This window comes from Eublepharis macularius, chromosome 4, assembly GCF_028583425.1.
Source record: "Eublepharis macularius isolate TG4126 chromosome 4, MPM_Emac_v1.0, whole genome shotgun sequence".
Taxonomy (NCBI): domain Eukaryota; kingdom Metazoa; phylum Chordata; class Lepidosauria; order Squamata; family Eublepharidae; genus Eublepharis; species Eublepharis macularius.
The window spans coordinates 134,090,985-134,103,587 of NC_072793.1; the positions used below are offsets into that span (position 1 = coordinate 134,090,985).

The window sequence follows — 12,603 nt, forward strand, 5'->3', positions numbered from 1 at the left end:
GACAATCTGGCACCTGCAATCAATCCCCTTGGCAACCGGAGGCAGGGAGGGACTGAACTCTGTCTGAACTCTTTCTGCCTTTCCTTCTGGCTTTAATCCTTCAAAGTACTTCCAGCAGAGTCCTGTTTTTGCCACTGTGAAGAGAAAATGACAGCCAACAGGGAGACCCGTGGATCATGCCTTTCCCGGGGTGCAATCTCTCTGAAACTTGGGGGGTCTTCAGAGGACACTGAGGACTATGTCCCCTGCAAATATGGTGGGTATTGGACATTGGGAAGGTCACTTTTGTAACCCCTCAAGCTAGCTGCCAGCAGACACTGCTGTTTTTGCCAGGACAGGCCCTTTAAACTATCAGCTGGCAGGTGGCAGGGGGGAATCCACCTTGCCGCCTACCAGCTGATAGTTTAAAGGGATCTTTAAAGGGCCATGTAAGTGGGTTTGAAGGGAGGGGGGCTAAGTGGGGGGGCTGGGGTGGTTCTGGCCCCCATGAACAACTAACATGTCTGGGAACAATTCATGTTTGTCCATGTTCGTTGTTTGTGGATGGCAACGAATGACGAACAGGGTGTTCGAGGTTTTTTTTCGTTCGTGCCCATGTCTACTAAGGTTGTACTTTACCATCTCAAACACCAGATGAATGTGTTAACTCTTATAAATGAATAAATGATAGGTGAAAATCTCCTCATGGTGAGCAGACTACCTAGACCACATCTCAGCTACGCCAAAATTTGAGAGAAAAATAATGGCAAGAGCCAGGACACCATAAATATTCAGAGCTGGGCATAGTGATTCTGGAGCCCTGGGCAACAGTCAAGGATGCCCTCTTCTCCTTTATTCCCATCAAACACACTCTAGCTCAACTCTCTCATTAAAAGATGCAAAATGCACTTGAAGTACATTCCTAGTGAACAGTAACTGAATACAGTAGCGCCAATCTGCCAAATTCACCACACAATGAACTTGTGAGTCAGTGCAGTGTTGTGGTTAGTGCCAGACTAGAACATGGGAGTCTCAGGTTCACATCCCTACTTTGCTATAGAAGCTTGCTGGGTGGCCTCTACCTCACAGGGTTGTTGTGAGATTAAATTGGAGAAGAGGAGACTATGTAGCCACTTTGGGTCTCTCTACTGGGGAGAAACAACGGGTATACATGAAGTAAATAAATGAATTGGGAAGCTACACACAGTAGTCAGAGTTTGCCTGTTGTTAACCAGGACTCTTCCATAGGTCAGCACTGAAGTAGATGTGTATGTGTAACATACTTTGTAAACCACTCTGAGTGGGTATTAAGTTGTCCTGAAGGGCGGTATATAAATTGAATGTTGTTGTTGTTATTAAAGAGAGACAGAATAATATTTGTGTGTGGCACCCAAAAAAGCAAATCAATGACAGAAAAATTAAGGAAGACATGGAAAACTGAACAAGAAAGGAAGTCAATTTTAAAGTGAACTTTGCTTTAACAATTTTGGCTCCCTGTGTCTCATACTTTGTACAGTTCTGGTTGCTTTATCTGAAAATTGATATACTAGAACCAAGAAGATACCAGTGAAACCATACCATCACAGCCAGCTCCAAAGCTTTCCAAGTATATCTGACAAGCCCCTAATAGAAAATCAGCGTTAGACTAGCTACCACTTAATCTGAGCCAGTGTGGCAATTCTTAACCACTGGGATTCTGAATAAAATCTAATCTAATCTCCAATAATCATGAATAAGCATTCAGATCAAACTGAATTCAGATGATACCAAGAACCCAGAATATTGAGATGTCCAGTGCCCCATGGCAATAAAAAATGGTTTGACCAGGAGTGTACCCAAGCGAAATTGATGCTTAGAGAGTATTTCAGGACATTTCAACAAAACCCAAATTTACCTACTAAACTTGATTTACAATCTAAAAAGAAGAAATATAAGGAGCTGTTAAAAGCCAAAAAAAGAGCTGCTGACTCCCTTTTATGGCAATCCCTCATTAAGGCTACTAGAAAAAAAAGATAATTTTCATTTCTGAAAGATTACCTCCAATCTGCAAACCAAGAATTCTAATGCCTCTAACCCCATTTCTGCAGAGGTTTGGGAAAAGCACTACAACACTTTATTTAGGGAACAACACTATGTTGCACCTCCTGTTATTCTTCTAAATAACACAACACAATGGCCCCCAGTCTCTGAATCAGAAATTACTTTGTTAATTTCGCAACTGAAATCCGGAAAAGCTCCTGGAGGTGACTTTATAGTTGCTGAGCTCTTGAAAATGCACATAAATTGGTGGATCCCAATTCTAGCAAATTTGTTCTCCTATGTAGATATGTCAACTCAGATCCTCAAAAACTGAGGCCTGGCCATAATCGCTCCCCTATTCAAAAAGGGTAGTCCCTTGGATCCATCGAATTATAGGCCAATTAGTCTGCTGAACGTGATCTGTAAATTATGCACCAAACATCTATGTCAAAAATTGTGGGATTGGCTAGACCAAAATAACCTACTTGAAATTGAACAGATGTCCAATGCCAAAATAGAAGTCCCAAACTTTAACATCTTTAAGCAAGGTGTTCCTCCTCCTAAGCAGAGCTAGAATAAAATGTTTTTTTGTTTTCATTAAGTGAAGTCTGGAACTCTGTATTTATTAGTCAACAAACTAGTCTAGTGTCAAAGTTTAAAACTAGGGTTCTGGGGAGCTGAATACCCTTGCATACTGAGGGCCAAACTACAAGTGACGAATGGCACAGGTTGGACACTTGTCAGCTTCCCTCAAATTTTGATGGGAAATGTAGGCAGCTTGGCGGAATGTTGGACAAGTGACAGTTGAAAAGTCTATTGGACAGCAGTTGGAGAGCTAAGCTGCAAGACCAGGATGCCTACATTTCCCATCAAAACTTGAGGGAAGCTGACAAGTGTCCAACCTGTGTCATTCGTCACTTGTAGCTTGGCCCTGATACTTCAAAAGAAAACCAATCTATTCAAATACAGTCCATGTATAGCCAGTGCTACCATAAGCATATGTAAATACACATAGATCCCTACCTATCTTAGGAAAGTATAAGGGTGGAGAGACAGAAAATAAGTTTGACAAACTCACCTTCTGACTTCACTTTAGTTCCACTCTCTTTCTAGAAACACTTAGGAACGGTTGTAACTTTGGAAGGGGGCTGAGGTGCAGAACTGGGCCGCTGCACAGGAGAGGGGGAAGACAAGGAGGAGGAGCTGGCCAATCATTCCTGCTTTTGTTTGCACACACTTTGTCTTCAGCAAGTTCATCTTGCCCTGAAGCATTGCCAGGAGGAGGACAAGGCACCAAGGGAATCAGCAGCAATTGCTAGCATGCAATTGCTAGCATACCAGTCATGCTGCTACCCAGCATGACTGGTAGCAGCAGGAGGGTGATGGATGCCTCCTGGACCACAAACAAGGAGCAGCACGGGATGTCATGCAGAGGCAGCCTGGTGGGTGAGGGGAACTGGAGGGAAGGCAACACTGTATAGTGGTGGGAACAGGGCCCTTTCCCAACCCTTGCAGCCATTTCTTGAATTGTGGCTGCATAGCTTCAGAGAGGAAAGCAGTAACCGGGCATGTGTGTGACATCTGTATTCTGTCCCTCACCGTCTCCTGTAGAGTCATGGTGGCAGGCCTGAACGTGCAGCAGCACCCAGAGTGCTTGTTAGGGTTGCCAGATCCCTGGGGGGTGAAAGCGGGGGATGATGGGATCATGGGGGGGGATCAAGCAGGGAGCGCTTACCTTGAAGATACATGCAGTCTGCACACTCTGAAGTGCCCTGCATCGTGCCAGGAATGATGTAATTCCTGGAGCATTGCAGAAATAATGGGTCATGATCAGCGGCTGATTGAGTAATTATCAGCCCTAAACACTAATTTTAGGGCTGATTTTTACCCAGTCAGCCCCCGGCCTGACCCATTACTTCTGTGTCACACCAGGAATGACATCTTTCGTAGCATGATGCAATGGTACTCTGGAGTGCACGGGAAGCTGTGTGTGTGCGTCCGCCCCACCACTTCATTCCTGCACCTCCGACCCCTCCCGCCAAGTGAGAAGTGGCAGGGGCACTGGCAAGCCTAGCAGTTGTACAGCAATCAGAGGCCCCATTGTCAGATTCCCCAGTGTAGGGGAATCATCTGCCCCCCTTGCCTCATATCTAAGACCGCTCCTGTAACTATTCCCGAGGAATAGCACACTTCTGTATAGATGGCATTGACTTATAGCAGAGAATAAGACAAGATGGCCCCTTGGTCACTTCCGGACACATTACAGCATCTGGAACTTCTGTTAACCATGGAGGATATTACAGCCCAAGCAAAAAGTTCCTTGAAGTAAGAACATAAAACGACACTGCAACTACTCTGCTATCCAATAGAATATTATCAACAAACAATTAAGAAACAAATCTAATGCTCTTCAAATCAGGTCATTGTTAAAGAAATGTTAGAAGCTGCCCAAGCCCTTTTAAAAAATCAGCTGTAATGTGAAAGACAAAACTAGGCTTGCAACATGAGACCCTGCCATTTAGACGCTTCCTTTAGGACTGGTAATTTCAGAAGGGTAGCCTTTGCGACAAAATAAAGAGGACTCTTGTGGCACTAAAGATTTACACATTTTTATCCAGCCTAAGTTTCATGTACTTCAGCCTGCTTCTACAGATGCACTGGCTAGCTCCTCATCATGTAGAGATATTTAAAATAAACAAATAACGGGATCCATGAGGTATGAAATGTAGGAAGCACATGGTAAACTGTAATTATATAAAACTGGAATCTAATCCAGAAAAACAGACACACCATTCAACAGTTATTTAAGTTAGTAAAAACCCATGTCCTTGTTCAAGCCGGAGGGAGATGAAATGTGAACTTTAGGATTGGTAATTCTGATAACACATTTAATACGAGAGCCATAATATGTTAGGATTTACATTCTTATCTTGACACAGCTGACCTGGCCACTTGGATCTATGCTATGGTAACATCAAGGATTGACTATTATAATGCTCTATACATAGGTCTCCCATCTAAGTTAACTAGGAGGCTCCAATTAGTGTAAAACACTGCAACTCGACTGTTATCAGGAGAAAGCAGGAGCATGAACACCATTCCTATCCTACAGTCACTCCATTGGCTACCCATCAGTTACCGTGCTCAGTTCAAAATATTGGTTATCACTTACAAAGTTCTTGACAGCTTTGGTCTGGCATATCTATGGGACCACCTCCCTCCCTATGCTTCTCCATGGCAGCTTCGCTTATCCGAACAGGGTCTCCAGTAGATGCTAGGCTGCACATAGGTGAAATCAACAGCAGCCCGTACCCAAGCATTCTCTGCGGTGGCCCCTATCCTGTGGAATGACCTGCCTGAGGAGGTCAGGAGAGCCCCCACTCTCCTGGCTTTCCACAAACAATGCAAAACCGAACTATTCAAAAAGAATTTTTATTCAAATGGGAGGGCTGTATTGTAGGGATGGGGTTTCAGATGCTTCACTAAAGAGTTAGAGACCATAGACTTCATCACTATATCTATTTTTGCCTTATCTGCTGCTTTAAATATGTACTCCTATGTACAACCAGTGATCCATGTTGTCTAATGTCAATCTTAGAATTGATTATGTTCTGTTTCAGTATTCTTTCTACTCTGTATTGGATTCTTGCTAATACTATGTCTTTTAAAGTAGTATCTATTTACCCTATGGCATTGTTTATGGAAATGTCCTTGATACTGCATTGAAATGCACTTCATACTGATTGTGCTAATCTCATACTGTGTAATCCACCTTGAGTCTCAGTGAGAAAGGTGGACTATAAATTACATAAATAAACAAATAAATAAATAAATAAATAAATTCAAGAGGTGCTTGAATCTAAAGGCTCATAACAGGGTTTGTATGAACAGGATCTGGTGTGGCATGGTTTGGGAATGGTAGTATTTACCCTTCTTATAGATTTTGTCCCTAAAGAAGACATCAGCCCAACATCTCCGTCTTACAGGCTTGTTCTACTGCAGGAATAAGAACAAGTCCCACCGGGTCCTGGTATCCACAGACAGAGAGTTCCACCAGGCTGGTGCCAGGGCCAAAAAACCCTTGGCTCTGGTCAAGGCAAGGTAAATGTCCTTGGGGCCAGGTATCACCAGAAGATGTTTATCTGCTGAACGAAGCACCCTCCAGGGAAGCTGAGAGGCAGTCCTGTAGATATGTTGGTCCCAGTCTGCTAAGGGCCTTAAAGGTTAAAATCAAAACATTGAACCCGATCCAAAATGCCACTGGGAGCCAGTGCAGCCAGTATAAAACAGGTGTTATGTGAAACTGGAACAGGGTCCCCGTAAGGACCTGCACAGTTGCATTTTGGATCAGTTGCAACTTCCAGATCAGACCCAAGGGTAGCCCAGTAGAGGAGTTACAGTAATCCAATCTGGAGGTGACCATTGCCTGGATCACTGTAGCTAGGTTGTGGGTCGAAAGGTGGGGGTGAAGGTAGAAAAACGTGGACCTGGAAACCTCTGTGATCTGGGCCTCCATTGATAAGGAGGCATCCAGGACCATGCCCACTCCTCACCATCACTATGGGTGCAAGCGGTGCCCCATCGAGGGCTGAGAACTGAATTCCCAATTTCAGCAGCCCATGGACCAGGTGCAGGACTGCCATCTTCATGGGTTTCAGTAAGCTCTGTTTTAACCACTCAGTCACAGCCTACAAGATTCAGCAAGCCCTGGGCAAAGGAGCCAGCCTGCATCCTGTTGATCCTGTACTAGATGATTTGCTTTTATATTTGCTTTAATATGAAAAAAAAATCTCAGAAATGTCAATCAGAAGCAGGTGAATAGAAATTCTTACTAAGAAATACAGAAATATGAAGGTATATTCACCTTTAGATATAGATTATATAGACTAGAGCAAGCCTTTTGTTAAAGGGGGGGGCAAGAGATCTATGTAAGCTACTTTGAGTCTCCAATAATCCTTGCTTTCCTGTATCCTGATGCAAAAAGAAGTCCTGATTATTCAATAAGCAATTATGAATGAAAGAAGTTAACCAGAAATTAAAATTCTACTAATGAAGGAAGTAAATGGCTGTATAAGTAAAACATAGGCCCAAACAAACACATTTAATCCAAGAGCACTCAGTTTGTGGCCAGATGTAGGAGAAAGTCATCAATTGCTTCACAGTCCACTTTTTAAATGTTGCCAAACTGATTTCTCTCTTACAACATACATTTTCATTTCTCCCTCACTTTGCAGCCACAATCAATATGCCTGCCTCAGAGGTTTTTATTTTGTATAAAATTACACTTGCTGAACAGTCCTATTTGCAAGAAAAATTTAAGAAGAAAAATCAACATTGACAACGCAACAAAGCATTTACCGCATTTTGGCCTCAGCTATAATGGAAAACAGGTGAGTAAATAATCTGGATACCGTAAAACGTCAGCTGCCCCCTGGCCACATTCCTTCCTCTCACATTTTCAGCCACACACTCATAGAGGCCAGTGTCTTCCTGTTGAAAGTTTGGGATTTCAAGAATACTGCTTGATTTGTGCCTCCGAGCTTTTCTGGGGATTTGTTTTCCATCTGCTCTTTTCCAGCTGATTGTAGGAACTGGGCTGTTTATCAACAATAACACAAAAGGGAAGACGATCTGATAAATGCGACATTCTTTTAGATGGATTTAACAAATGCACATGGAAATATACAGATAGATATAAACATAAATCCCCATGCACTCTCTTTTCTTTCTTAAATCATGCCATAAAGCATTGCAAGGAAGTGGACAAAAAGTACCAGCAGGGCTTTTTTTCAGGGGGAACGCAGGGGAACGGAGTTCCGGCACCTCTTGAAAATACTCGGCAATAGTGCTTGAAAATAATATGATTTCAAAGAATCCCATGTGTTTCTTCCTCATTTTCCTCTTGAGAGTTCTGCCACTTCTTTTCCCAGAACTCCCCCCCCCTCCCGAGTACCAGTATGTAACAAAACTAGTTTGCATGAATAACTACCCCCCCAACACTGTATCAAAACTTTTTAAAAGTTCCCCTGCCTTACTGTCTGGAACAGAACCTGGCAAGTAGCTATTTGCAAGCCTGATATAACAACCCCCCAGATTCTATTTCTTGGCAAGAGCTCTTGTTTTTCTACATTACTCAAAAAATTGTGACACTATGCACACACATTTTCTAGGTAAAACAGACCTGAAACTCATAACCAGCAGCTTTAATTAAGAATCTCCAAATCTAGGCCTCCAAATCTAGGCCAAATCTAGGCCTTTAGCCAGACTTGTAGGTTCTCTTCTTTTCTCCACCACTTCTTTTACAGGCAATTTAATTTTTTTTAACAAATTGGGCTTCAGTGCAACCTGCAGCAACTCCATCACACCAGGAAATGACATCATTTTCCAGCATGATGGGGGAGAGTGGGAGCATGCATACTTCTCCCCCTCGTGTCTCACCCCCCCCCATTAGCCAGGTGACTGGGATGGGGGGTGGCAGATGGGAGCAGGGGTGTTGTCGTCACGGGCAGGGGAGTGACCAGCCTAACACAACAGCATTACTGAGCAAAGTAATCTTTGCTTGATGTAACAACAGGCATGGACATTTGCATAGCAAGTGATCACAGGAAAAGCAACCAGTCCACCAAACTTACCTTTATGTGGGATTTGAACAGGTACTGGATGTCAACTGCAGCAGAATTAGAATAACTGGATGATGTGCAAAAGATAAAGGTAGCACTGATGGATCCAGATATTCTTAACACTTATGTCCAGTCCTTCCTCCAGGGAGCTCAGGATGGTAGAAATAAATGGGGTTATCCCATCTTTCCCATTACAGTTTCCTGTAAAACTTTGGTTCAGCCAAACAAGAGAAAGGCAAAAACTTACTTTCCAAGTGCAAAACACTCCAGTCTCACAGTTGTTCCTTTTGCAGATGGAACTGTTTCTGGGAACTGCACTTCTATTTTTGGCTCATATTCACCCATCACTCCTGTGAACATATAATAGATGCTAAATTGGCTTGAATTTTGCATTACATATCCTTAAGTATTCCTGAGTTAACCCAGGGCTGTTTTATACATCATTACGTGCCCAATTAATCTGTTCATTTCAAACAGGACCTTGTCTCCAACAGCCACACACCACGGGCTCCCTCTGCCATTTACTGCCAGAAGAAAATTTGCTTTGCAGCTCTCAGCCATCTGCCTAAGATTGCATCTCATCATGACTCTTTCCTTTTTCATTTTTGGTATCCTTTTTATGAAAAGGAAAGTGCTAATAAAGTACAATCAATGCCTTTTGGAGAAAGCAATACAGAGAAAACAACTGTTGCAAAAATGTTGATAAAGCACTGAGGGCTAATCAAGTTTCCTATTAACTTTAATGCAGAATATCCGCTGAGATTTTGCACTGGTTTGTAGTTTCTTTAACTTTTACTGCCTTAGTAACTCATGCATCATATTGGAACTGAATTTTGTTTTGTTTTAGTTAAAAGGGGTTTAAAAACTGGGGCACATAAAAGCCATTTTATATATATGATAAATCATCACAATTCTTAGAAAATGAGAAGCTTCCAGAACTGGTTACATATTGTTCTTTTTAAAGTAACAATTACACTAAACTCATAACTATGGATTCATATCTTAAGTCTTCTTTTTGCAGTTCATTTTTTTAAATCAGCTAAAAGAAAAGTAGGTTAATACAGTAAAAGACAGAGAATCTTATAGTAACAAAAAAGTAATCATAGTAAACATTAGAGTCCAATTATCTAGCTTGTTGGACTCATTGTATCTTGGATCCTGGCCTGTTGTAATACCTCCTTTAATACTTTGGTTATGTTCCTGAAAACAGAATGAGCAAGATTAGGATCCAGTAGCACTTTAAGGACCAATTAGATTTCCAGGGTATGAGCTTTCGAAAATCATAGTTCCCTTCATCAGATACAAGGAGTGGAAAAAGGAAGTAGTCCTTATAATCCAGGTAGAGGTGGGAGGGGTATTGCAAATTAGAGTGTCAAGCTATAATACATGTTGTAGTTAGGTTGATAGAGCCTGATTGCAAAGTGCAGAAAATTAGCATCTGTAATGCAAGAATAATCCTATATCCCTGATTCAACCCTTGGAGATCTGTTGTTCCAAATTTGCAAATAAACTTAATTTCAGCAACCTTGAATCATAATTTTACTTTGACATTCTTCTGCTTGAGAACTACTGCTCTGAGTTCAGGGACAGAACCAGTTCTCCAACTGGTTTTTGAATGTTGTGATTTTTTTAATATCAGTTTTATGTCCATTCATTCTTTTGCAAAGAGACTAACCTGTTTGTCCAGTATAGGGAGCTGAAGGTCATTGCTGAGACTCAATGGCATATATTTTTTTTAATTTATTTATGTCATTTATAGTCTGCCTTTCTCACTGAGACTGAAGGTGGATTATTACTTAGTGTGAGATTAGTATAGTTGGTATAGGGTAAATACAAGTTTACAAGAAATAGCAAGACATTAGCAAGAATCCAATACAAAGTTGAAGGAATGCTGAAACAGAGCATAAACAATTCTAGGACTGCCATTAGACAACATGAAGCACAGGTAGCACATAGGAGCACATATCTAAAGCAACAGATAGTACATAAGGCAACACAGCAGTGAAGTCTATGGTCCCTAACATTATAATGTTGGAAGATGAGCAAGTGAATGAGACTGAGATAATATAGCTAGACATGGGCATGAATGGGGGGAAAACACTAACACGCTGTTTGTTGTTCGTTGCCGTTGACAAACATGAACAGACGGACAGTAACGAATATGTCCTGTTAATGAGCATGTTCGGTGTTTGTTGTTCATGGGGGCCAGAACGGCCCCCTTCGAATGTAGAGAGCCCATTTTCATAGGGAGTGTTCAGCAGGCTCTCCTCCAGCCATCATCCAAGTTTGATCAAGATTGCAATACGGATGTTGGAGTTACACATACCCAAATCCGATGCCCCCAGGAAACTACCATTCGATACAATTGGAGCCACCAGTTGAATATGGCCCCGTGTACAACTGGTGGACTTGAAGGCAGACCACTTCCTCTCTAGGGGGTGGGGGGTTGGCTGTTCGCCGGCAGCACCCCTCATGTGCCCGCCCACCAGGCCTTCCAGAGGCTACTTTCCACCAAGGGATTAAGGTGGGTTATGTCGGTGGCTGCTGGGCCTGGTGGGCTCGTGGAAGCAGTGGCGGGCTCCCTCCCCTCTAGGGGGTGGGGGGTTTGGCCGCTCGCCAACAGCACCCCCCATATGCCCGCCTGCCAGGCCTCACAGAGGCTACTTTCCAGAAGCCAGGGAGATGGGTGATGTTGGCGGCCACCAGGCCTGGTGGGCTTAAGGAGGTAGTGGTGGACTGCCTCCCCTCTAGGGGGCAGGAGGTTGGTTGCTCACCGGCGGCACCCCCCATGTGCCCGCCAGACCTCTCAGAGGCTACTTTCCGCCGCAAGGCCAAAAGGTGGGTCATGTCGGTGGCTGCCACGTGACCCAAATGACCCAGCAAAAGTCTGCAAAGAAAACCCTCCAACAAGACATGATGGTGTACACGGAGGCCTTGCACACAAACACACACCGTGGTGGGTCAGAGACACCAACATACCTCCACCAGATGGGGACATCATGGCATTGGGGCCAATGCTGTTGTCCACATGTCGCATGATGCAGAGGCTGTTGCCACCCAAACACACTGGCTAGACATGGAGCATTGGATGGTTAGGCACATGGGATAGATAGGTTTCTTGATAGACAGGTGCATAGCTGTATGGGATAGGAGTATAGCATAGAAGGATGCATGGATACATTGAATACCTGTAGTGGATTGACAGGGGAGACAGAAACCGTGTTCAGGGATATTGGGGAGACAGGTGGATTGCATAAATATCTGGGTTATCCTGTCATTAGAAAGTTGGAAGGAAAGAACCAAGGGTGGGAGGTGGGGCCTGCGCCTAACATGTAGAAGTGGAGGCTCATGTGCTGGCCATTGAAGCGGTGGAGGATGCCCTCCCCCATTGTGGGGGAGGCAATGGTTCCCCTAGGAAAGGAGATTGTGGCCAGACAGGTAGGTGCCCACATGGGGAGCTGTGGGCTGCCCCCCACATCACCTACAGGCCTGCCGTCACAGACACGGTAGTCTATTCAGCACCCTACAGAATACACACCACTCAGCGACACCTTACCTGAGCAGGCAGTACAGGCATTACTAATAAGTAATGTAGGCTGCTGCCAGCATCACCCACCTTCCTGCCTTTGCGGAAAGGATGGGAGTCACGGGACCCATTCCACACTGCTCAAAGGGGACAGCAGGTGCCATGGATAGGAGGCACCATGTGGTACAACCGTATCTGCAACAGCTTTTGAGCTGCCCCTCATGCCAAAAAGTGGCAGCTGCAGACATGACCCACCTTCCCGCCTTCGCGGAAAGGGCAGGATGGGCAGGACAGGTTGAAAAGGGTTGGAGTGGTTCCATCCAGAGAGGGAGAGGTTGAAAGAGGGACCATCAGGGAACTTGTCAGGGAGACGAGGACAAAGGGTTACCAGCTGCATTGCAGAGCAGGACCAGGAAGACCCAAAGGTGGCAGCAGTGCCGTGGTAGTCCCTTGTGCCTA

At 43.9% G+C, this 12,603-nt stretch overlaps 1 protein-coding gene across 1 annotated transcript in view; it reads right to left on the reverse strand.

Moving 5' to 3' along the window:
- Positions 1-12,603, reverse strand: part of LOC129328520 (contactin-4) — a 418,707-nt gene that overhangs the window by 168,806 nt on the left and 237,298 nt on the right. Inside the window, exons 6-7 of the mRNA XM_054977634.1 lie at positions 8,866-8,968; positions 7,410-7,594 (exon numbers count right to left, since the gene is read on the reverse strand). Coding sequence (XP_054833609.1) covers positions 7,410-7,594; positions 8,866-8,968 — 288 coding nt within the window. The remainder of the gene's footprint in view (positions 1-7,409; positions 7,595-8,865; positions 8,969-12,603) is intronic.